The 26,719-nt window shown below is 42.8% G+C and overlaps 2 protein-coding genes across 2 annotated transcripts in view; one reads left to right on the forward strand and one right to left on the reverse strand.

Annotated features, from left to right (window-relative positions):
* The window catches only part of cdan1 (codanin 1), a 183,580-nt gene extending 159,220 nt beyond the window's left edge, over positions 1–24,360 (forward strand). The window contains exons 24-28 of the mRNA XM_063054209.1: positions 5,472–5,579; positions 8,507–8,570; positions 14,663–14,856; positions 21,564–21,677; positions 21,811–24,360. Of these exons, the coding sequence (XP_062910279.1) occupies positions 5,472–5,579; positions 8,507–8,570; positions 14,663–14,856; positions 21,564–21,677; positions 21,811–21,930 (600 nt within the window). The 3' untranslated portion in view covers positions 21,931–24,360. The remainder of the gene's footprint in view (positions 1–5,471; positions 5,580–8,506; positions 8,571–14,662; positions 14,857–21,563; positions 21,678–21,810) is intronic.
* The window catches only part of stard9 (StAR-related lipid transfer (START) domain containing 9), a 418,409-nt gene continuing 416,037 nt past the window's right edge, over positions 24,348–26,719 (reverse strand). The window contains exons 33-34 of the mRNA XM_063054195.1: positions 24,564–24,722; positions 24,348–24,484 (exon numbers count right to left, since the gene is read on the reverse strand). Coding sequence (XP_062910265.1) covers positions 24,386–24,484; positions 24,564–24,722 — 258 coding nt within the window. The 3' untranslated portion in view covers positions 24,348–24,385. The remainder of the gene's footprint in view (positions 24,485–24,563; positions 24,723–26,719) is intronic.

Genomic DNA, 26,719 nt, shown 5'->3' on the forward strand with positions numbered 1-26,719 from the left:
ATCACTGCTGCCATCCTCTTCCTTTCTTCCCTTCTGAGCCACAGGGCCAGACTCTATGCCGGAGGCGTGACCACTGTTGCTTCTCCTAGGTAGGCCATTCCCCCCTCCAACAGTACTCAAACAGAAGTACTTATTGTTAAGGGGACAGCCACAGGGATGCTCTCTTTTATCTGACTCTTGCCCTTCCCTCTCCTGATTGTTACCCACTTATCTGTCTCCCGAGGCCCCAGTGTGACTACTTGCCTATAGCTCCTCTATCACCTCCTCATTTTCCATGACCAGACGAAGGTCATTGAGCTGCATCTCCAGTTCTTTAACCTGGTCCCTAAGGAGCTGCAGCTTGACGTACCTGGCCCAGATGTGGCTGTCCCGGAGGCTGGGAATCTCCCGGACATCCCACATCTGACACCCAGTGCAGAACACCGGACTCACAGACATACTTCGTATTCCTATTCTTCACAAATAATTTGCCTCACCTCGTCCCATTAGTGCCTAAGCCCTGTTGAGCCAAAGCCCTTCTACTCCGACTCCCTCTACTCCATCGCCTGCTTCTCTGGCACCCGCTCCATAAAGCTGTCATGTACATATATAACCAAGGTATAAATGCTATGAGGATTAGCTTTTAGAAGCAGCACAGTATGTTGCATACATCAGTTAACAAATTAATGTAACCTATACATAACTCAGACAGCAAAGTAAGCATAATGACAGAGTGAGAGGAAGAAAGAAGAAAATATAATCCGAGGTAGTGTTTGAAGTTTTAAGGTTGGTTTAAGAACCTGATGGTAGTGGGGAAAAAGCTGATGAATCTTGAGGTGTGGGTCTTCAGGTTCTGAGAAGAGGGCATAGCCCAGGTGGTGATCATCCCTGACCGGGTGCATGACATCCTGGTACGAGAGGGAAAGCAACCAGAAGTCCTGTAGGGACCAACGACATAGGCAGGAAGAGGGATGAGGTCCTGAAGTGTGAGTTTTGGGAACTAGGCAGGAGGCTGAAGAACATGACCTCAAGGGTGGCGTTCTCAGGATTGCTGCCAGTGCTACGTGACAGTGATGGTAAGAATTGGAGGAGATGGCAGTTGAATGCGTGGCTGAGGAGTTGGTGCAGGGAGCAGGGTTTTAGATTTTTGGATCATTGGGATCTCTTCTGGGGAAGGTGGGACCTGTACAGATTGGATGGGTTGCACCTGAACCCGAGGGGGAGCAATATCTTTGCAGGTAGGTTTGCTAGCATGCTTTGGGAGGGTTTAAACTAATTTGCAAGGGGAATGGGACCCGGAGAGATAGAGCAGTGAAAGAAGTGCATGGAGTAAAGCGAGATCTAACATATAGAGAGGCTTTGAGGAAAGAGAAGCAGAATAAACGGTGTAAACGTAGTAAGGCAGAAGGGCTGAAGTGTCTGTACCTCAATGCAAGAAGCATCAGGAACAAAGATGATGAACTGAGAGCTTGGATACATACATGGAATTATGATGTAGTGGCCATTACAGAGACTTGGCTGGCACCAGGGCAGGAATGGATTCTCAATATTCCTGGATTTCAGTGCTTTAAAAGGGATAGAGAGGGCAGAAAAAGGGGAGGAGGGGTGGCATTACTGGTCAAGGATACTATTACAGCTACAGAAAGGGTGGGTAATGTAGTAGGATCCTCTTTTGAGTCAGTATGGGTGGAAGTCAGGAACAGGAAGGGAGCAGTTACTCTATTGGGGCTATTCTATAGGCCCCCTGGTAGCAGCAGAGATACAGAGGAGCAGATTGGGAGGCAGATTTTGGAAAGGTGCAAAAATAACAGGGTTGTTATCATGGGTGACTTTAACTTCCCTAATATTGATTGGCACCTGATTAGTTCCAAGGGTTCAGATGGGGCAGAGTTTGTTAAGTGTGTCCAGGATGGATTCCTGTCACAGTATGTTGACAGGCCGACTAGGGGGAATGCCATACTAGATCTTGTACTAGGTAACGAACCGGGTCAGGTCACAGATCTCTTAGTGGGTGAGCATCTGGGGGACAGTGACCACTGCTCCCTGGCCTTTAGCATTATCATGGAAAAGGATAGAATCAGAGAGGACAGGAAAATTTTTAATTGGGGAAGGGCAAATTATGAGGCTATAAGGCTAGCACTTGCGGGTGTGAATTGGGATGATGTTTTTGCAGGGAAATGTACTATGGACATGTGGTCGATGTTTAGAGGTCTCTTGCAGGATGTTAGGGATAAATTTGTCCCAGTGAGGAAGATAAAGAATGGTAGGGTGAAGGAACCATGGGTGACAAGTGAGGTGGAAAATCTAGTCAGGTGGAAGAAGGCAGCATACATGAGGTTTAGGAAGCAAGGATCAGATGGGTCTATTGAGGAATATAGGGAAGCAAGAAAGGAGCTTAAGCAGGGGCTGGGAAGAGCAAGAAGGGGGCATGAGAAGTCCTTGGCGAGTAGGGTAAAGGAAAACCCCAAGGCATTCTTCAATTATGTGAAGAAAAAAAAGATGACAGGAGTGAAGGTAGAACCAATTACAGATAAAGGTGGGAAGATGTGCCTGGAGGCTGTGGAAGTGAGCGAGGTGCTCAATGAATACTTCTCTTCGGTATTCACAAATGAGAGGGAACTTGATGGTGAGGACAACATGAGTGAGGTTGATGTTCTGGAGCATGTTGATATTAAGGGAGAGGAGGTGTTGGAATTGTTAAAATACATTAGGACGGATAAGTCCCCGGGGCCTGATGGAATATTCCCCAGGCTGCTTCATGAGGTGAGGGAAGAGATTGCTGAGCCTCTGGCTAGGATCTTTATGTCCTCGTTGTCCACGGGAATGGTACCGGAGGATTGGAGGGAGGCGAATGTTGTCCCCTTGTTCAAAAAAGGTAGTAGGGATAGTCTGGGTAATTATAGACTAGTAAGCCTTACGTTTGTGATGGGAAAGCTGTTGGAAAAGATTCTTAGAGATAGGATCTCTGGGCATTTAGAGAATCATGGTCTGATCAGGGACAGTCACATGGCTTTGTGAAGGGCAGATCGTGTCTAACAAGCCTGATAGAGTTCTCTGAGGAGGTGACTAGTCATATAGATGAGGGTAGTGCAGTGGATGTGATCTATATGGATTTTAGTAAGGCATTTGACAAGGTTCCACATGGTAGGCTTATTCAGAAAGTCAGAAGGCATGGGATCCAGGGAAGTTTGGCCAGGTGGATTCAGAATTGGCTTGCCTGCAAGAAGGCAGAGGGTGGTGGTGGAGGGAGTACATTCAGATTGGAGGATTGTGACTAGTGTTGTCCCACAAGGATCTGTTCTGGGACCTCTACTTTTCCTGATTTTTATTAACAACCTGGATGTGGGGGTAGAAGGGTGGGTTGGCAAGTTTGCAGACAACATAAAGGTTGGTGGTGTTTTAGAAAGTGTAGAGGATTGTCAAAGATTGCAGAGAGACGTTGATAGGATGCAGAAGTGGTTTGAGAAGTGGCAAATGGAGTTCAACCCGGAGAAGTGTGAGGTGGTACACTTTGGAAGGGCAAACTCCAAGGCAGAGTACAAAGGCAGGATACTTGGTAGTGTGGAGGAGCAGAGGGATCTCGGGGTACATGTCCACAGATCCTTGAAAGTTGCCTCACAGGTGGATAGGGTAGTTAAGAAAGCTTATGGGGTGTGAGCTTTCATAAGTCGAGGGATAGAGTTTAAGAGTCGCGATGTAATGATGCAGCTCTATAAAACTTTGGTTAGGCCACACTTGGAGTACTGTGTCTAGTTCTGGTCGCCTCACTATAGGAAGGATGTGGAAGCATTGGAAAGGGTACAGAGGAGATTTTCCAGGATGCTGCCTGGTTTAGAGAGTTTGCATTATGATCAGAGATTAAGGGAGCTAGGGCTTTACTCTTTGGAGAGAAGGAGGATGAGAGGAGACGTGATAGAGGTGTACAAGATATTAAGAGGAATAGATAGAATGGATAGCCAGCGCCTCTTCCCCAGGGCACCACTGCTCAATACAAGAGGACATGGCTTTAAGGTAAGGGGTGGGAAGTTCAAGGGGGATATTAGAGGAAGGTTTTTTACTCAGAGAGTGGTTGGTGCGTGGAATGCACTGCCTGAGTCAGTGGTGGAGGCAGATACACTAGTGAAGTTTAAGAGACTACTAGACAGATATATGGAGGAATTTAAGGTGGGGGCTTATATGGGAGGCAGAGTTTGAGGGTCAGCGCAACATTGTGGGCCGAAGGGCCTGTACTGTGCTGTACTGTTCTATGTTTCCTAAGACGTTGGCTCCTGTGGATGTGTAGATGTATGGGAGGAATTATCCTGTCCACCTCAAGGTTCGACATGCTCTGCTGCACATTACTGTTGTAACGCATGGTTATTTGAGTTACTTTTGCCTTCCTGTCAGATTGAACCAGTCTCGCCATTCTCCTGTGACCCCTGTCTCAGAACTGCCACTCATTGGAGATGCTTTTTGTTTTTCGCACCATTTTCTGTAAACTCTAGGGACTTGTGTGCAAACCCCAGAGGATCAGCAGTTTCTGAGATACTCAAGCCACCCTGTCTGTACCAACAATCTTTCCACAGTCAAAGTCACTTGAATCACATTTCTCCCTCCCTTATTGTGATGTTTAGTCTGAATAACAACTGAACCTCTTGATATGTTTGCATACTTTTATGCATTGAGTAGCTACCACATGATTGATTAGATATACTGTATTAATGAACAGGCATACAGGTGTACCTAATAAAATGACACCTGAGCACATCTGGGTTTAACTGCAGATGCTAGGATCTTTAGTACGGAGAGATCAGACATCAGTGAAAATATTAGAACTGGAGAAGTGAGAAAACGGGAAGGTAAACATGCTAGGTCTCTCTCACTATCCCGTGTTTCACTCTGCACGATAGTGTACCCCTAGTGTATGGGTGATGTAGAAGAAGATGTACTGTTTGTGTTTTTAACTCCCCAGGTTGCTGACATCCTCATTTTTGTGGATCTTATTCCCACTGAGACCTGAACATTATCATACAGTGGGTATTATGTACTTAATGAAGTTGGGTATCATTTGGTTATGGAAACTGAGTGGGGGAACTGTGCAGGAATGAAAAATCCTCCAAAATTTCTTCCTTTGTTAAATTAGGAATTGGAAATCCAGCTCTGTTAGGGACAAAAGCTGTTCTCCATCATCAGTTTTTGATTAGATTCACTGGCTTAAACTCAAAGCATGAGATTCACAGAAGAGATTGTGAAACATTTTGAGGACCATGGGGCTGCTGGGAAAATTAGAATGGCCAGCAGTTGTATTTCACCGCTGCTGCCCACTCTAATTTTCCCAGCAGTTCCATGGCCCTCAAAAATATTCACAATTGCAGGTTGTGACTTGCTGGGCCAAAGTCTAAGGATCACAAGACTTTGTCCGAACAGATAAAAACCTGAGCTTTGACCTTTAATATGATTTCTTTTCTGGTGTCTGTAGCAGCCCAATGCCTAATCATTTGTTCTTTCCATAGGAGCTGCTGAGTATTACACTGGGTCCCAGGCACAGTGATGAAACAGTGGCCCACAAGGAACTTGATAGTTTATTAAGAAGATTAAGGCAGACATTGAGATGTGGACAGGTGGGAACTTTATTTGATCAGATGTACTCCTCAGAATCTTTTAGATTCACAGTGAATAAATTACTTTTGCTAAAGTTGCTGCAAGAAATACAGATGTTGACATGTTCTCTCAAGAGAAGAGAGAAGCATAACCTGTTCTATTCCCGGCCAGTTTTGGTGTCATTGCATGGAGAAAGGCGCTTTGTGATTTCTTAAGAGTAGGATTGTACCTGGTCTGCACAATCCTCAGAAAGGAGAATATGTGCAGAACAGAATTGGTCAAGATGGTCTTTAAGATGTATCCACTTGTTGGGCAATGTTTCAGGTCACTGAACTTTCATCAAAACTGTGTTCGAAGTTGAGTGTGTGTGGGCAATGGATAAATATTAAGAGAAAAATGTGGGAATATTGAGGAACAAAAACGCAGTAGCTGTTAAAATTCCATCGTAGGAAAATGCTGGAAAAAAAACTAGCAGGTTTGTTAGCTTCCAAGGAGAGAGAACAGTTAATTTTACAAATCAATGACTTCATCAATGCTGATCTGAAATTGTGAATTTTACATTGAGTTTTGAAGGCTGTGACATGCTTTGCTGGAAAATGAGGTGCTGTTCTTTGAGCTTATGTTGTGTTTCTTTGGAATAAAATAAGACACTAAGGACAGAAATCAAAGTGAGAATGAGGCAGAGACTTAGAGACAGGTGACTGGAATCCTGGAGATGCCTTTGCTGAATGAATGGAGGTGTTTTTCTGAAAGCTGGTCACTCAATCAGCTTGGGTTTCCTTGATGTAGAGGAGACCACGTTATGATCACTGGTTGGTAGGAAAGGACAAGGCAAAAGGTCAATTGTTGCATCCCTGTGGTTGCATAGGAAGGTCCTATAAAATAATAGGAGTGGGTCTAGGTGGAGATGAAAGAGGTTGCAATGGACTCTTCACATTGCTAAGGAAAGGGTACTTTTTCACTCAGTGGTTGGAATCTGGAACACATTTCTGAGAAGGTGGTGGGAACAGTGACTCAACATACAATAAGTATCTGGGTATGCACTTGAATAGTTGAGGCATTTAAGACTATGGACTACACACAAAATGTTGGAGGAACTCAGCAGGCCAGGTGGCATTATGGAAAAAAGTACAGTTGATGTTTTGGGCTGAGATCCTTCGGCAGGACTGGAGAAAACGAGTAGATTTAAAAGATGGGGGAGGGGAGAAACACAAGGTGATAGGTGAAACTGGGAGGGGGAGGGATGAAGTAAATAGCTGCCCTCAACCACATCTCTTCCACTTCATGCATGTCTACTGCCACCCCACCAGCCTCCATGTCCAGTACGTAATTCTCCGGAACTTCGCCCACCTCCAGTGGGTCCCATCACCAAGCACATCTTTCCCTCCACCCACTTACTGCTTTCCGCGGGGATCGCTCCTGAAGCAACTCCCTTTTCTATTCGTCCCTCCCCACTGAGCTCCCTTCTGCAAGCAGAGCAAATGCTTCACCTGCCCACCCTCAGTACCATTCAAGTCTTTCCAGGTGAGGTGACACTTCACCTGTGAGTCTGTTGGGTTCATTTACTGTGTCCGGTGCTGCCGGCGTGGCCTCCTGTATATCAGTGAAACCCGACGTAGATTCTGTCTGGGTAGCCTCCAACCTAATGGCATGAACATTGATTTCTCAGACTTCTGGTAATGGCCCCCTACCTTCTCCTTCACCATTCCCCATCCCCTTTTCCCTCTCTCACCTTATCTTCTTGCCTGACCATCACCTCCCTCTGGTGTTCCTCCCCCTTTTCTTTCTTCCGTGGCCTTCTATCCCCACCTATCGGACTATCCCCTTCTCCAGCTCTGTACCTCTTTCACCATTCAACTTCCCATTTATTTCCTTCATCCCTCCCCTCCCGGTTTCACCTCTCACTTTGTGCTTCTCTCTTCCCTCCCCCACCTTTTAAGTTCTACTCCTCATCTTTTTTTCTCCAGTCCTGCCGAAGGGTCTCGGCCTGAACCATCAGTTGCACCTTTTTCCATAGATGCTGCCTAGCTTGTTGAGTTCCTCCAACATCTTGTGAGTGTTGCTTGGATTTCCAGCATCTGCAGATTCTCTCATTTGTGATAAGATTATGGACTAATTGCTGAAAATGGGATTATGGTAGATGGGCACTTGATGGTCAACGTGGATATAGTAGGCCAAAAGGCCTGTCTGTATGTTGTGTGACTCTGAACATCAAGGTAGGTGAGGTTGAAGGGTAATCCTATCCTTATTTTGAATGAGAGGGGAAGGGGCAAAAGGACTTGTTGGGGTTTCAGGTCATGTAGATTGGAGAAGTTTGTTTTTCACTCTGCTCTTGTTCTTCTATCCAATACACCTCCTCCAGACAAATAAACTGGATTAACAAACCTATCCCCTCTCAGCCAGTACCACCACCACTTGTGCCATCCACTCTCTCTTGGTCTCCAACTATTCAGACATTCCCTTTCTTTGCTCCATTCAGCTACAGTTTAAAACCTGTTTCTTTCTAACTTTTGCTGCTTTTGATGAAAGGTTAAAGACCTGAAATGTTGACCTGAAACTCTGTTTCTCTCTCATAGATGCTGTCTGACCTGCTGAGTTCTGTTATTGTTCACTAAGCTGTTCACTAATAAATCCAAGAAGGAAAATGGAGAGTGATTTGAAGGTGGAGCTTACAATGAAAGCAATCGGTTGAGACAAATAGTGTAGATACATTTAAGGAGAATGTAGATAGCACAAGACAAAGGAATGCAGGAGGCCTGTGATGGGATTGGGAAGAGAATAGATGGTATGTGCAGAGTGGGATTAAAATTACTGGTGGGACCACTTGCTCGTAAGACCTATTTTGGGGAACCTCCAAATGGCTTCATGAACTAAGTTCATCTCTCTTTTTGGAAACTCAGTAATTAAGAGGTGGCACTTGTGATTTATTGCAGCCTTTTTCTTACAGTATATCTGTCCAGTAATTGAACAGGCCCTTGCAAGGTACACTGTGGAGCTTGCTTCTCTATTAGGTAAGAAATTGGAATAACTGACTGGCTTTATTTTCTTCCGGTATCCTATATTTCTTCTGCCTCTTAGATGTAAAATTCTGATGTGAAAAATGTAGTTTATAAATTGCAGTGACTGCAGTTAATGTTCTTACTGATATTAGTATTTAAGATTGAGGTCTAAATGTATTTATATGATTTTTCTAGTGAAGCAAATGACCTGTAACTAAAGATAGACTTGTTGAGAAAGTGCTTATAGCACTCATGGGACATTTCAGCCATCAAATACCCCGCATTTGGATAACAAATGTGATAGTCAATCTACAATGGAACCCACAAAGAAAAAGTTTTCAAAGTGATTTAAATATTTTGGAAGTTCACTGGAAATCTCCTTCTACTTCTCTTTTCAATTGCACTTTGTGTTGATTTGTATCTTCCCAAGGCAAATGCAGCATTGGGTTAAAGTTTTAGTTGAAAGAGACTGGAGGAGGTAAGTGGCAGCCTGGGTGAACTGTTCAAGCCCTGGCCTGGGGAATGAACCCATGATTTGGCTGTGATATGATAACACAAGCATGCACGATGACTGAAGTTGTTCTCAGTCATGAAGGTTTTTATTGTGCTTTTCATTCGACCATATGTCCATAAGACATAGAAGCAAAAAGGACAGGTTGCACTTGAATCCCAGGTGGACCAGTATCCTGGTGAGGAGGTTTACTAAGGCTATTGGGGAGAGTTTAAACTAGGATTGCTGGGGGGTGGGAACGAAACTGAAGAGACTGAGGAAGGGGCGGTTGGCTCACAAATAAAGAAAGCTTGGAGACAGTGTAAGAGGGAGGGATAGGCTGGTGATAGAGAAGGGATGCGCTCAGACCGATGGTTTAAGATGTGTCTATTTTAATGCAAGGAGTATTATGAATAAGTGTTGGAGCATGGCCAAGTGGTTAAGGCGTTCGTCTAGTGATTTGAAGGTCACTAGTTCGAGCCTTGACTGAGACAGTGTGTGTGTCCTTGAGCAAGGCACTTAACCACACATTGCCCTGCGACAAACCGGTGCCAAGCTGTATGGGTCCTAATACCCTTCCCTTGGACATCATCGGTGGCATGGAGAGGGGAGACTTGCAGCATGGGCAACTGCTGGTCTTCCATACAATATCGCCCAGGCCTGCGCCCTGGAAACTTTCCAAGGCGCAAATCCATGGTCTCATGAGACTAACAGATGCCTATAATTATGAACAAAGCCGAGGAGCTTAAGGACGTGGGTAAGTACTTGGAGCTATGATATTGTGGCCATTACAGAGACTGGGATGGCTCAGGGGCAAGAATGGTTACTTTGAGTGCCAGGCTTTAGACGTTTCAGAAAGGACAAAGAGGGAGGCAAAAGAGGTGGGGACGTGGTACTGTTGATCAGAGGTAGTGTCACGGCCATAGAAAAGGAGGAAGACATGGAGGGATTGTCTGCAGAGTCTCTGTGGGTGGAAGTTAGGAACAGGATGGGGTCAATAACACTACTGGGTGTTTTTTTATTGACCACCCAATAGTAACAGGGACGTCAAGGAGCATGTAGGGAGACAGATTCTGGAAAGGCGTATTAATAACAGGGTTGTCGTGATTCAAAAAAATTTTTTTTTCGCTCAGCATAACAAAACTTTTAATTTACAGATACATTTACATTTCTTCCCCTCACAGATATCAGCTATCAGAACAATTCCGTCAAAATATAGGCATCACCACCACATCCTATACAAAAGCCCTTATTAGTATAGCAGACAGGTTTACATCTACATACTGCAGAAAAGGTTGCCATGTTTTATGAAAACTATTTGTTTTTGAGTGTACCATACATGTCAAAAAGTCCAAAGGAATGTACTCCATGATTAATTTACGCCAACCAGGAAGTCCAGGGGCCTTATCGGATATCCAACAAAGTGAAATGTTCTTCCCCGCACGAAAGGTCAGGATGTTAAAAAGTTTTTTCTGATGTGCATTAATAATACGACTGCTGGGTAAGCCTAAAGGCTGATTTATACTTGGGCGTATTAGCTTACGCCGCAGCCTACGCAAGTGGGCTACGCCATTGTGAGCATTTATACTTGTGCGTTGGTGTGTCTGCGTCACTCTGCAATTCACCGCCAAAACGCGAGTTGGCGGTGGGGTTTCTATGCTACTGTGTTCAGTTTCTTCGAAGAAACTCAAACTTCAAACAATGGCGACTGAAACTGAAGGAGGGTGAATTTTCTGTGCTTGTCCGGCCACTGAGAGACATGGACGAGGAAATGTATTTCAAATATTTTCTGATGTCGGCAGGTAGATTTGACGATTTGGTTCATTGTCTCCAACCATTTATTTCGCATCCATGTACGCACAGTATACGCAGAGACTGGCAATCACCATTCGAGTTTTAGCTTCAGCTGGAAGTCAACAGACTGTAGCAGCTGGCCACAGACTAGCGTCAAGCACAGGGTCCTCCATAATTTTGAAGGTCTGTAGAGCTTTATGGAAAGCATTACAGCCAGAGTTCCTTCAGTCACCCAATGGCAAGCTATTGCAGCGTAGGAGGAAATGCGATGCTACCAAGCGGACCAATCACAGTTGTTGCGGTCTGCAACGCCACGACGTGTAGTTACATTTTAGGAGAGGTGCACGTTAGGCTATGGTGTAGGGTTCAGCGTAGGGTTCGCGGCTACGCCGTACTTATGGCGTACATTTGACGCACAAGTATAAATCAGCCTTAACAGAAAAGACACTGGGTCCAGTTCAAACTCCATCTTCAGAATCTTTAACATTTCACCCAAAATATCACTCCAGTATGCCTGAAGCTTGGGACAAGTCCAAAAACAGTGGGTGAAAGTTCCAGTATTTACGTTTAGAACACATTGGAGAAACCCCTGTCTTAAATTTCGAGAGACAATCTGGAGTCAGATGAGCTCTATGCAGAATTTTGAGTTGCAGTGCTTTAGTTCTGTTACAAATTGAAATTTTCTGCATTATCACAGATGTCTTCCCATGTTTTAGCTGTAATTTCTACTCCCAGCTCTTCCTCCCAGACCCTTCCCAGCTGCTCAGCCTCTCCACAAGAACATTCCCTCAGGATGCTGTAAAAAGTACTAATGGAGACCACCCTTAGAACAAAACACCTTCTTTTCTATGTCAGAGCTATAGAAATCAGTTAACAATGATGTTTTTTTTCTGTATATAATCTCTCATCTGAAAGAAACAATAAAGATCCTTGTTGGGTATATTAAATTTCTGTACTATTTGACTAAAAGACATCATCGTTCCTTCATCAAACAAATCTCCTAGATGGAAAATACCCTTAGAAATCCAAAGTTTAAATCCAGAATCCATTATGCCAGGCTGAAAATCTGGACTGCCGGTTATTGGAGTAAGGGTGATATTTTCGCTGCCTTGCCCTCAATTTGTTGCACCGCCCTCCAAGCCCAGACTGTATTAATTGTTATTGGATTGCGACAATATTCCTTAACTAGTTTCACCTTATTGAGGAAAAGCAAATTAATAAGAGGGCATTTTGCTTGTGAAGCTTCAATGTCTAGCCAAATTGAGGAGGGGTCCTTGCAAACCCAGTCAACCATATAAGATAAAAAGGAACTTAATTGATATTTTTTGATGTCTGGAAAATCCAGACCCCCTAGACTACTGGGAAGCTGTAATTTAGACATTTTAATACAGGGTCTTTTTTTTGTTCCAGGTGAAAGAAACAAACCAGCCATTTATTTTTCCTTAAGTATTGTTGGGTAAAAATGACTGGAATCACTCCTATTGGGTAGAGCAGACGAGGAAGAATGTTCATTTTGAGCAAGGATATTCGGCCAAGCCAAGAAATGGGAAGAGTGCTCCATCACTCAAGATCCTGTTTAATTTTGTCAAATAACTGTGTAAAGTTAACTTTGAACAATTGATCAAACGTAGGTGTAATAAATATGCCTAAGTAAACAAAACCTGTCTGCGACCATTTAAAGGGGAAAACACCAAGTGTCAGGTACCTGCTGCAGATTGGGTTGTCGTGATTTTTATAAATGACCTGGATGAAGAAGTGGATGATAAGTTAGTAAATTTGTTGATGACACAAAGGTTGGGGGTGTTGTGGATAGTGTGGAGGGCTGTCAGAGGTTACAGTGGGACATTGATAGGATGCAAAACTGGGCTGAGAAGTGGCAGATGGAGTTCAACCCAGATAAGTGTGAGGTGGTTCATTTTGGTAGGTGAAATATGATAACAGAATATAGTATCAATGGTAAGATTCTTGGTAGTGTGGAAGATCAGAGGGATCTTGGGGATCAAGTCCATAAGACACTCAAGGTTGCTACGCAAGTTGACTGTGGTTAAGAAAGCATTTGGCGCATTGGCCTTCATCAATCGTAGTATTGAGTTTAGGAGCCGAGAGGTAATGTTACAGCTATATAGGACCCTGGTCAGACCCCACTTGGAGTACTGTGCTCATTTCTGGTCGCCTCACTATAGGAAGGATGTGGAAACCATAGAAAAGGTGCAGAGGAGATTTACAGGGATGTTGCCTGGATTGGGGAGCATGCCTTATGAGAATAGGTTGAGTGAACTCGGCCACTTTTCCTTGGAGCGACGGAGGATGAGAGGTGACCTGATAGAGGTGTATAAGATGATGAGAGGCATTGATCATGTAGATAGTCAGAGGCTTTTTCCTAGGGCTGAAATAGCTAGCACAAGAGGGCACAGCTTTAAGGTGCTTGGAAGTAGGTACAGAGAAGATATCAGGGGTAAGCTTTTTTTAATACCGAGTGTGGTGAGTGTGTGGAATGGGCTGCTGGCGACGGTGGTGGGTACGATAGGGTCTTTTAAGAGACTCCTGGATAGGTATTTGGAGCTCAGAAAAATAGAGGTCTATGGGTAACCTTAGGTAATTTCTCAGGTAAGGACATGTTCGGCACAGCTTTGTGGGCCGAAGGGTCTGTATTATGCTGTAGGTTTTCTGTTTCTATGAGCAGAATTAGGCCATTCAGCCCCTTGAGTCTGCTCAGCCATTTGATCATGTCTGATTTTTTATCCCTCTCAACCCATTGTCCTGCCTTCTCCCTGTAACCTTTGACAACCTTACTAATCACGAACCTATCACCCTCAGTTTTAAATATCCCCATTGACCTTGCTTCCATAGCCATCTGTGGCAATGAATTCTACAGATTCACAACCCTCTGGCTGAAGAAATTCTTCCCCATCTCTGTTCTGAAGGGATGTCCTTCTGGTCTTAGACTCCCTCCCTATTGGAAACATCCTCACTGTGTCTGCTCTATTTAGGCCTTTCAGTTTTCGATACACGTTAATGAGATTGCCCCTCATTCTTCTAAACTCCAGTGAGTATAGGCCCAGAACCATCTAACACTCCTCATATGTTAAACTTTTCATTCCTGGGATCATTATTGTGAACCTTCTCTGAACCCTCTCCAAAGACAATGCATCCTTTATTAGATAAGGGGCCCAAAACTGCTCACTATACTCCAACTGTGGTCTGATTAATGACTTACGAAGCCTCAGCATTATATCCTTGTTTTATATTTCAGTCCTCTGAAATTAATGCTAAAATTGCACTGGCCTTTCTTACTACCAACTTAACCTGCAAGTCAGCCTGGAAATCCTGCCTGAGGACTCCCAAGTTCTTTTATTTCTGAATTTGTTCCCCATTTAGAAAACAGTTTATGCTTTTATTCTTCCTACCAAAGTAAATGACTGTATATTTACCTGCACTTTATTCTATCTGCCGCTTTTTTGCTCATTCTCTAATTCCTTCTGCAGACTCCCCGTTTCCTCAACATTGTGTGCCCTTCCACCTAGCTTTGTGTCATAAATAAACTTGGCCCCAAAGCCATTAATTGCTTCATCCAGATCATTGATGTGTAATGTGAAAAGAAGCAGTTGGAACACCAAACCCTGCATAACACCACTAGTTACTGTTGCCAACCAGAAAAGACCCCTTTTTTTGAACCAGAGTTTACTTTCTACTCCATGTGTTTAAACCCTATTTGTGAGGCTAATAATAAATAGAGGGTTCTCTTATTCACAGATGAAATCTTTCCCTTTGTTTCAAGAAATGTATAACATCCGTGCTTGAGTTTTCTCTCTCTTTGCAGTTGCAGGTGAAGTTCCATTTTCTGATCTTGCCATGAAAGATTCTGGAGAAGAAACTTCTTATCACAGATCTATCCAGCATTTGCTTAGACAGCTCCTTGCTTTGTGGAAGAATGGTTTCCATGCCCCTATTCCTCTTCAGCTAATGTTTAGTGAGAAGAACATTTCTTATGCAGTGCACATGCAAAGTCCAAAGGTAACTTTTGCTTAACTGTTTTTGAAATATGCTTTACACCATTCTAAATGTTCATGTAAACTGTCAGCTGCACTTGCAGTCTTCAGTCACTTGATCATTAATTAATGTATTTGGCAGAACGACTATATCCGATGTCATCATGCTGTGAAACCGACAGCAGCAAAGGATTTCAGCACGTGTAGACTCAACTATGTTTATCTTAAATGCAGGTTCCCTGATGTTGCCGACAGAGATTTAGTCCTTTTAAACGGGGTGTACAGTCTGCAGAAAAATCACATGAACTGACTCATGGATAAATTACTTATGAACAAGTATAACTGCAAAATGTCCTGAAAATGGTGTAATTTATTTTGTATGCAGTTAAGAATACTTAGTAGTGTACTGCTCTGGTGAGCATCAGGCTTCAGTAAGGAGGGTGCACGATGACCAGCTAAGATTTTTTTCTTAGTAGAAGGGACTGACGATAAAGGATTTGGAAGGTGGATAGTAGTACACTACTACACGATGTGGAGATGAGGAACATATTGAATGTACCTGGTGATTATACCTTCCAAAAGTGTGTCCAACTGCAAATCCTATCAGACTACACAGATCAGTTGGAGCAGAAGATGGACTTAGAGTATTTTGGATGTGAAAAATGTAGTAGATAGTACATTTAATGAGTTTGGTCATGCCAGACAGAGAGAGGGGTTATGAGTGACAGTATGGGTTTTGAATACTGTTAGTGGTGGTGGCCTCTCAGAAAAGTGTTAACAGTTTGTGGTACCATAAGTGGCTGTGATGCAGGGGAAAAAAAGTATAGGTGAGTGCTAGTCGTAGGGGATTCGTTAGTGAGGGGAGCAGATGCTTACTTTTGTTGCTGAGGTCTTTACCTTCCTAGTGCCACAGTGAGCCGTGTCTTGAATAGGTATGGAACATTCTAAAGGGGGAGGGAGAACAGCCAGAGATGATGTACACTTTGGTATGAATGACTTAGAGAGACAGAGGGATGCAGTCTTGCAGCATGAATTTGGGAATTGGTTAAGAATCTCAGGATTGCTCCCTGTGCAAGTGAAGAGAAAAATCAGAGAAGAGGATGGATAAATGTCGGGAAAAAGAAGTGCATTGGTCAGACACTGGCGGCTGGAATCAAGTGAATCCCTGTAGGAGTATACTTAAGAGGGAAATCAGAAGAGGGCACAAGATAGCTTTGGAAGATTAGATTAACGAGAATCCAAAGAGATGTTACAAGTATGTTGAGGGGTAAAAGAATAACTAGGAAGAGAATAGGCCAAAGTGGGACATCTGTATGTAGAGTTGCAAGAGATGGGCAATGTGCTCATAAATATTTCTCAGTTTTAACAGTTTAGTCGTTTGGAATTTTTCCCTGGAATGGAGGTGAATGAGTGGCTATCTTACAGTGGTGTATAAAATGAGAGGGGCATATGTAGTGTGAATACGCACGGACTTTTTCCTGGGACTGGGGAATCGAGAACTAGAGGTCATGGGTTTAAGCTATAGGGGGAGAGACTTAATAGGAAGTTGAGGGGCAAACTCTTTACCTGGAGGGTTGTCCATATGTGGAATGTGCCTGTAGAGGAAGTGGTTGAGGCAGGTACATTAACAACATTTAAAAGACAACTGGACAGGTGTTATGGATGAAAAGGTTTAGAGAGATATGGGCCAAATGTGGTCAGATGGGACTAGCTTAGATGAGCATTAGTTGGCATTGACTGGTTTGGCTGAGAAGTCTGTTTCCATGTTGTATGACTCTCTGAAAGGCTGAGTGCTGAAGAGCTGCTGAAAGAAGGAGGGCTTTAGGTATTTATATCACTAGGATTGCTTCTGGGACAGGTATGGCCCTTGAGGGAGTTAGATATGGCCCTTGTGGCTAGGGGGATCAGAGGGTATGGAGGGAAGGTTGGTGCAGGGTTCTGAGTTGGATGATCAGCCATGATCATAATAAATGGCGGTGCCGGCTCGAAGGGCCGAATGGCCTACTCCTGCACCTATTTTCTATGTTTTCTATGTATGATCTGTATAAGGACAGACTACATCTAAACTGGAAAGGAACTAGTTTCCCAGCAGGGGCACTTGTTTACACCACTGAGGAGGGTTTAAACTGATTTGGCAGGGGCTGGGAAACTTGTTAGTTGTATGCAGGTGGCAAGTTGACCTGTCAAGTATAGAGAATAAATCAAGCAAGTCTAGTGGGTAGAGCAGGCAGAACTAGGTTATGGACAATGGAGGGCTTGCAAGTTCAGTTCTTTTACTTTAATGCAAGAATCATTATGGGTAAGTCAGATGAGCTTAACAAGAATCATCTCATGCAAATATTAAATTATTACAATCAGCGTTTAGATGGGGAAGAATATGTTAAATGTATTCAAGAAAGATTTTGAGATGATATGTAAATAGTCCTACCAGAGACTTGTCCTTATCTAAGGAAATTAGACTAGGCTTGTGGTGGGAAGTGTCAGTTGGCAAACAATTTGGAAACTGTGACCACAACTCTTAAGTTTCAAGGTAGCTACGGAAGGTGTTGAGGTTGGTGCTCAAGTTAAGTTCCTAAACTGAGGGAAAGCCTGATTTGGGGAATATGAGAGGACCTAGCAAAATAGATGGGGAGCAGATGATTCTGTCTTTTAAGAGCTTGGGGACAGCATTTTTTTGGTAAGTATGAAGTCAAAGGAGAGTCAGTTGATGTTGTTTAATTTGATTTTCAAAAGGCCTTTAACAAAGTGCCACACATGAGGCTGCTTAACAAGAGTGCATGGTATAACAGGAAAGACACTAGCATGGATAGACGATTGGCTGACCGGTAGGAAGCAAAGAGTGGTAATAAAGGGGGTCTTTTCAGGTTGAATGCCGGTGACTAGACCATTTCTTTTCACGTTACATGTCAGTGATTTCAATGATGGAATTGATGGTTTTGTGGCCAGGTTTGCATATGAATTAAGGTAGATGGAGGGGCAGGTAGTGGGAAGTCTACAGAAGGATTTAGACAGATTAAGAGAATGGAAAAAGAAGTGGCAGATGGAATACATTGTAGGGAAGTGTATGGTTATGCACTTTGGTGGAAGGAAAAAAAGGTGTAGACTATTTTCTAAATGGGGAGAAAATTCAGAAAACAGAAGTGCAAAGGGACTTTGGAGTCCTCGTGCAGTATTTCCTGAAGGTTAACTTGCAGGTCGAAACGGTGGTAAAGAAGGGAAATGAAATGTTAACATTAATTTTTAGAGGACTAGAATATATTACTAAGGCTTCATGGGGTATTGGGCAGACTTGGAATATTGTGAGCAGTTTTGGGCTCATTATTTTAAAAAAATATGTTGGCATTGATGGGGTCCAGCGGAAGTTCATGAGAATGGTCTTGGGATTTGAAAGGGTCAACACACGAGAAGTGTTGATAGCTCTGAGCTTGTACTCACTGGAGTTTAGAAGAATGAGGGGGGAATCCCATTGAAATCTATCAAATACTGAAAGGCTTAGATAGAGTGGATGTGTGTGGGAGAGATCTAAGACCAGAGGGCACAGCCTCAGCATAAAGGGGCATCCATTTAGAACTGAGATGATGAGAAATTTCTTTAGCCAGAAAGTGTTGAATCTGTGGAATTCATTGCCACAGACACCTGTGGAGGCCAAGTCATTGGGTTGAAGAGCTCTTGATTAGTCAGGGTGTCAAACGTTACGGAGAGAGTTTGACATTTAGTTTGCTACTTCTCCTTGGATCCCATGCGATCTAACCTAGAGCAGCCAACCGAGAAGCTTACTAAAACTTTTACTGAAATGCATATATACATCTCCTACCTTGTCAACCAACGTTTTCCACTTCATTCAAACATCTCAGTAAAATTTGTAAGACAATCTCCCATGCACTAAAATCATGTTGACTACTCCTAATCAACCCCTGCCTTTCCAAGTGTAACTGTATCTTATCCCTGAGTGCTTTCTAGTGACATTTCGATCATGTAGGTTAGGCTCATGGTTCTGTAATTATCAAGTCTGTACTTAAAGCCCTCTTTAAGGCACAACATTTACTATTCTCCAATCTTCCAACAGCTTGCCAGTGGACAGCAATGTTTCAAATATCTCAGTGAGGGCTCTCGCCATTCCTTCTCTTGCTTCACATAGTGTTCTTGGATGTACCTCGCTCTTATCTGGAGATCTGTCCACCTTCATGACATTTGCATGCAACACCTATATAGACTGCTCCCAAGACATGTCTGTTCACTTTGTCACGTTCCCAATCTTCACATTACACACACACAATGATAGGACTTTGATGAACAAAGGAATCTTGGTGTTGGGAGTCCATAATTCCCTGAAAGTGGCAACATAGTTAATCTTCTTCGGTTGTCCCATCGAAATCCAATGACGATGTCCACTCCTTTAACAGTGAGATCTTTGATGACTATACAGTCCTATCCTGGACCCACAAGCTGTATGCAAGTGGGACATGTATATGTGGTAGTGGTGGCAACCATGGCTGCATTTCTCCTGGCTCTCTTCTGCTGTCTTCTGGTTGTTCTTTCCATCTCCAGAATACGAACCCCATCCCTACACAGCTGTCGCCAAGTGGTACGGTCAGCAGCAAATTCCTCCAGGTCCTCGGGTCTGACCTTGCACTTCCTTAAAGCATTCTTCATCTGATCCTTATTGCGCTTCTTCGGCCCTGCAGCTGGTGCTGCGTGATCATGGCCTCAATACTTATGCAGTTGCTGTACAAGTATTTCAATGTGAGGCACCCACTCACACCAGGTAATTCCCAGGATGCGCTGGAGGCAGCTTATGTGGAAGTGCTCCAAGGACTTGATGTGATGGCTGTAGGTTACCCAAGCTTCACAGCTATAAAGGAGGGTGGTGACACAGACCGCTTGGTATACGGCGACCTTTGTGGAGGGACGAAGGCTCCTGTTCTGAAAGACTCAATGCTGAAGTCTCCCAAAGGCAGCTGATGCCTGTTTAATGCGGCTCTGGATGTCGTTGTCAATGCCGCTATCCTCAGAGAGAATGCTCCCTAGATATTTGAAAGATGGCACTACTGACAGCTTTTCATCACCAACAGGTGAAGACAGGTAGAGTGGGTGGGACACTGGTACTCCACTGGCAAACCACTTCTGTCTTGGTGGTATTGACAGTCAGCCCCATCCTGCTGTACGCTCTCACTGCCACAGCAAGGACAGTTTGAAGATCCTCCGGAGTATGGGCCAGAAGAGCACAGTCATCTGCATACTGCAGCTCCAGGACCCGCTCTCTACAGAGTTTGGTGGTTGCGTCAAGCCTCCTGATCTCAAAGAGGTTGCCATCTAATCTAATGTCCACTGCCACACTGCTGCTGTCTTCAATCTCGTTGTGGAGAAGCTTGGTAACACACAAGAGGAAGATGTTAAAGAGCACTGGCGCTAGCACACACCCTGCCTCACCCATGTGCGTACAAGGAGGGGCTCGGACTCTTGTCCTCCTATGGTCACCCGAGCAGTCATCCCATCGTGGAACTGGTGGAGGATGTTAACAAATTTATTGGGACAGCCAAACCTGAGGAGGACATCCCATAAGAGCTCTCTTTGCAGTGTCGAATGCTTTGGAGAGGTCGACAAAGGCCATAAACAGGTCCTGATGTTGCTCCTGGCACTTTTCCTGAAGCTGCCGGGCTGTGAAGATCACATTGATCGTGCTCCTTTTCTTCCTAAATCCACACTGCGATTCAGGCAGCATTGACTTGGTGACGTTGCTGATGAGTCTCTGAAGCATCACCTTAGCCAGGACCTTTCCAGCAACAGAAAGGAGTGATAGTTATAGGGTGGTGAAGAAAACATATTGAATTGTTGCCTTCATATTTGCAGCACAGAATGTAAGATTTAGGATGTACTGTTGAAACTTTACAAAGCGCTGGTGAGACTACATGTAGTGTGTTGTGTTCTGGTAGCCACGCCAAGGAAGGATATGGTTGTGCCTGGATTATAGAACTAGTTTTGGGGAGAGATTGGATTACTGGGCTGGGCTTGTTTTACCTAGGCTGACATGTGAGCTGATGGAACTGTCAGAGATTGTCAATTTTTGCCTCATAGTAGGGGTATCAAAAATAAAAGGGTTTATGGTGAGAGGAAGGAGTTAGAAAGGGACTGTATTGACAGAGGATTTGATAGAATCAGATACAATCATTTATAAGTATTTGAATAGGAAAGGCATAGAAGGATATGATTCTATTGTGGAGAAATGGCATTCGTGTAGATGGTTGAAAAAGGGCAGCATGGACACGGTGGGGTGAAGGGCCTTTTACAGTGCTGTACAATTCTGATCATCCTGATCTGGAAAGATTTAAATAGTGTGTTTATAATTTGAAAAGGAAAACATCCTTTAAACTGCAATGTGATTAAGCAAGGTAGTTTTCAGAAAATATTTTACAGCTCATTATTAATTTGTGTTGAATTCTTCCTTGCTTTTAGAATTCAGGAATAAGGAATCCCACAGAACATAGTAAATTAAGTGTTGGGTTTATTTAAAAGCCTGTTGGCTATCAACCCTCTCGATCTGATAAGTTCCCAATTGTCTTTGCTTGTTGTACAAACGTTTGTATTAATGGGAGCAGAGCGTGGTGCTAAGTTTGTTGTTTCTTGGGGAAAACGTAATGCAGTGTATTCACCAGTATTGGCAATATTTGACAAGAGATAAAAATATTAGTACAAATCAAATGGGTTTCTTTTTCCATTTTTTTCTCCTTTTAGTCGTGGTGGAATGCGCTCTCATTCCTAATTCACGGCCTTATTGAGTGGGAATTGATGAAAGCTAGGGAGATAGAGTGTTGCTGGAGAGACCTTTCACAGAAGAGTTGGCCCCCGGTAAGTTTGATATTTAACGGTAGATATGTGGACTAAATTGCATCTGTATTAATAGAAATCTAAACCCATTTATCTATTAATTTGCAAAATCCAAGACATTGGTTTTCTCAAGTTCTCTTTTTTTTTCTTCCAGGATTTCACCAATGTGATAGAATCTGTGCTTAAAATGTGTTCAGAACTGCCAAAGACAAATACAGTGGAAGACCAGAAGCCAAATGAGACAAGATATACAAGCTTAGATTGTAATTTATAGGGGGGAAAAAGTCTATTTTTGCAGTATTTTACAATTAATGTGCAATTTGTTCTGGGTGGATAGGGGATGTTATTAAATTTTATCAGTGCTGCTAAATTTAATCAAATATTCAAATGAATATTTTGTAGTTCACATTGGACAAGGTAATAAATGGACCACTTTCCACTTGTTTAAGTCATCTGCTGTTTGGCTGAGATTTTGCAGTTGACAATGAACTGTTCATTGTTTCAAACTGGTCAAACTTTAGACTTTTATACAGTGGAAAGCTGTTTCTGCCCTTTGAGACTAAGCTATAACTTGTCTCAGATAGCAGTCAGCTTGCAAGCCTTTCAGATGCAAGTCTAAACAAAGGTGAAATTAAAATATTTAATTAAAAATTGTGCACTGATGAGTGTTACTGAATAAATTTTTAAAAAGTTGGTTATGAAAGAATAGGATTCACCTGTTAATATTTTAGTAGTGGAAGTTTATTGTAGTAAATTAAGATTTCCATGTTATTAAAATTTTGCTGATTTGTTCTGTACCTTAACTTCAAACACTTTGTTCTGATGCCAAACTTAAAAGTGAGGTATGAAAAATGAGTTTCTCAGTGTTTGTACAAATGATTTCTCCCACCTCAAAGGCTGAACCAACTAATTATAATCATCATTTTGAAAAAGGTAATACTCTGGCTTTAAATTCCTTCCCTGTACTCATTTTGAAGTTGTGGAGAGATAATAGGAAGAGACTTCTTATTTTTCAGTCCCATCCTAACTTGCCTTTAGTCTAGCCTTCTTGCCTTATTAGTTTGGCCTCTTGCTGCCTGAAAATAAATGGGCACTAATGGAAAGTACTAGCTCCTCTATAGATGGAGGAGACATTTAAATCTAGATTTACTATTGAGTGTAGAATGAATAAATAAATACAACATTTTCTGAGTGGTGTCCTTGCCGTAAGGCAAAGATACCACTCCTTGATAAGGTGAATAATACCTCAGAGGCAGATCTCTCCCAGGTCATGCAGAAGGGCATGAGAGGATATTGCTGAGGCCTCGATACAGATCTTTCTACTTCTCATTAGTCACAAGTGCTGCCTCAGAGAAGAATTACCAATGTTCTTTGTTTATGACAGGTTAGGAACAAACCGGGAAATTATTCTATGATCTTTGGGATAGGATCTACTCATGTCTGGGAAAAGCATGGACTTAATGGCGTAGCTTTGTGTGGGGACATCATGTCTTACAAACAATTGAGTTTTTGAGGAGGTTGCAAAGATAACTGAGTATACAGCACCGGGTGTTGTCTACATGAACTTAAATTGGCAAGGATGTTCATGGTAGATTTATCCAAAAGATTTTCAAATGGTCATAGAAGAGAGAGGGTACTAGGGCCTTTGCTGTGTGATCTAATATGAAATGGCTTGGACAATGACAGGCAGGCTGATTGGTCTGCAGCCAATGTAAGAGTTGTGGGCAGTGAGGAAGGCTGTCTAATGATACAATGGGGTGCCAACTATTTTGAAAAATGAGCAGAGAAATGCTGTTCGGTCTGGACAAGTGATGCATTGTGGGAGGAAAGTATTCGGTAAATAGCAGTGCCCTCAGAGACATTGATGTAAAAAAGGAATCTGGGGTGCCCATCCATTGCTACTTGAAACTGATAATACAAGTGGATGTGGTATGTATGGCATTGGAGCTTATTAAACTATGCAACATTTGGAATAGTTTGCAGTTCTGGTTGCCACTTTACAGGAAGAGTGAAGAGGCTTGGAGAGTTTCCTCCAGTTCTGTTTATTATATCCGGATTTCCTCTACGTTGATGAGAACAACTGCTTTGCTGAGACACTGGTCCATCTGTTGTGGCCACCTGGAGATCACGGTTGCCAGCTATTTTAACTCTCCTCCTAATTCCCTCACTTACCTGTTGTCCGTTTCCTCCACTGCCAGAGTGAGGCTAAAAACAAACTAGAGGACTAGCATCACGCGTCAGCAGGCCTGTTCTTATGCTGTATTGTTCTATATAATGTGGAGTGGTTCAGTTGAAGAAAATATATTTTCTTTTACCAGCGAAAAGCACATTAAATAAACTTAAACAGAGTAACATCCACAAAATATTTAATGCTTGAAAAATTCAATAGAAACTAATTATCCATAGAAATAACAGTATAAAATGCTTCATATTAAAGCTTTCAGTTTATAAATAATTTGGACCTTTGATTTTTGCATACAAAAATAAAAGTTTTTACTGTACATTTTAGTTAAAATATGTGAAATAGCTTGACTTGTCCATTGGAAAATTATTGCTTTGAGAGGTTTACAGTGATGCACAAATATCCCAAGTTTGAACATGCTACCTATGTGTATGACCTCAGCTAGGGAGGTAATCATGTTCTTGAATGCAAAGGGTGTTTGGGGTTCAAAACCAGATGCTGTACATTCGCTCCCCTCCAACTTTCTCTGATCTTCAGAACCAAGTCATCAGGATAGCAAGCTGACTAAGTTGGCAACACACAGAGGCTGTTGCCTGGCTAGTGACCCCAATAGTCTGGGGTGAAGAGCAGGAGCACCGAAATCAACCTGAAAGACAATGGAAAAGAAAGCTCAGCTTCATTCATTACATTGTTAAGATCTTTAATGATATTGTCAACTGACCTACCTGAGCCAAGTAAATAAGTCTTGTAATCTCTTTCCCATTGTAGTTGTCAGGCTGCAAGATCCAACCACTAGGCAGCATTTCACCTCTAACCATATCCTTCACCGGTCGAGGCATCGATTCCTCGTAGATGGAGTTCAGTGCCAGAACATATTGCTGGTTCTACAGGAAAATCAAAGGAAAATCTAACCCTGATGAGTTGCACCCAAACTCAAGAGGGGCCAACATCCTTGCACATAAGTTTGCTGGAGCTGTTGCCAAGAGTTTAAACTAAACTGGCAGGGGGATGGGAACCAGAGTGGAGCAGTTAGTATACAAATACATACAGTGTGACTGTCAGAAAGGACAAGCAGATGATAGGGCAAAATTGTAGTCAGCAGGATGCATTGCAGTATAACATGGGGACAAAACAGGATGACAAATACAGCTTAGAGCATGGATTGATAGCTGGAAATATGATATCAGTGAAACATGGTTGCAGGGGTGTGATTGGCAACTAAATATTCCAGGATTTTGTTGCTTCAGGTGTGATAGAATAGGAGGGGCAAGAGGGGGAGGTGTTGCATTGCTTGTCAGAGATTATATAACAGTGGTGCTCTGGCAGGATAGATTAGTGGACTCGTCTAGGGAGGCTACTTGGGCGGAATTGATGAATAGGAAAGGTGTTGTGACGCTTACAGGGGTGTATTATAGACCACCTAATGGAGACCGAGAACTGGAGGAGCAAATTTGAAAGGAGGTAGCAGATATTTGTAGTAAGCACAAGGTTGTGATTGTGGGAGATTTTAGTTTTCCACACATAGACTGGGAAGCCCATTCTGTGAAAGGGCTGGATGGTTTGGAGTTTGTCAAATGTGTGCAGGATAGTTTTTTGAAGCAATACATAGAGGTACCAACTAGAGAAGGGGCAGTGTTGGATCTCCTGTTAGGGAATGAGATAGGGCAGGTGACGGAGGTATTTGTTGGGAAGCACTTCGGGTCCAGCGATCACGATACAATTAGTTTCAGTGTAATTATGGAGAAAGATAGGACTGGACCCAGGGTTGAGATTTTTGATTGGAGAAAGGCTAACTTTGAGGAGATGCGAAAGGAATTAGAAGGAGTGGATTGGAAAAATTTGTTTTATAGGAAGGATGTAACAGAGAAATGGAGGTCATTTAAAGGTGAAATTTTGAGGGTTCAGAATCTTTATGTTCCTGTTAGGTTAAAAGTTTGAAAGAGCCATGGTTTTCAAGTGATATTAGAAACTTGGTTCAGAAAAAAGAGAGATCTTCAATAAATATAGGCAGCTTGGAGTTAATGAGGTACTCGAGGAATATAAAGAATGTAAAAAGAATCTTAAGAAAGAAATTAGAAAAGCTAAAAGACACGAGGCTGCTTTGGCAAGTAAGGTGAAAATAAATCCAAAGGGTTTCTACAGTTATGTTAGTAGCAAAAGGATAGTGAGGGATAAAATTGGTCCCTTGGGAGTGGACGTATATGTGTGGAGCCAAAAGAGATGGGGGAGATTTTGAACAATGTCTTTGGTATTCACTAAGGAGAAGGATATTGAATCGTGCAAGGTAAAGGAAACAAGTAGGGTAGTTATGGAAAGTATGACAATTAAAGAAGAGCAAGTACTGACACTTTTAAGGAATATAAAAGTGGTTAAGTCTCCGGGTCTGGACAAGATATTACCTGGGATTTTGAGGGAAGTTAGTGTAGAAATAGCAGGGGCTCTGACAGAAATATTTCAAATGTCATTAGAAACGGGAATGGTGCTGGAGGATTGGCATATTGCTCATATGGTTCCATTGTTTAAAAAGGGTCCTAAGAGTAAACCTGGCAATTATCGGCCTGTGAGTTTGACATCAGTGGTGGGTAAATTGATGGAAAGTATTCTTAGAGATGGTATATATAATTTTCTGGATAGACAGGATCTGATTAGGAACAGGCAACATGGATTTGTACGTGGAAGGTCATGTTTGACAAATCTTATTGAATTTTTTGATGAGGCTATTAGGAAAGTTGATGAGGTCAAAGCAGTGGATGTTGTCTATCTGGACTTCAGTAAGGCCTTTGACAAGGTTCCACACGGAAGGTTGGTTAGGAAGGTTCAATGGTTAGGTATTAATATGGAAGTAGTAAAATGGATTCAGTAGTGGTGGATAACCGTGTGT

Source organism: Mobula hypostoma, chromosome 1 (assembly GCF_963921235.1).
Source record: "Mobula hypostoma chromosome 1, sMobHyp1.1, whole genome shotgun sequence".
Classification (NCBI taxonomy): Eukaryota; Metazoa; Chordata; class Chondrichthyes; order Myliobatiformes; family Myliobatidae; genus Mobula; species Mobula hypostoma.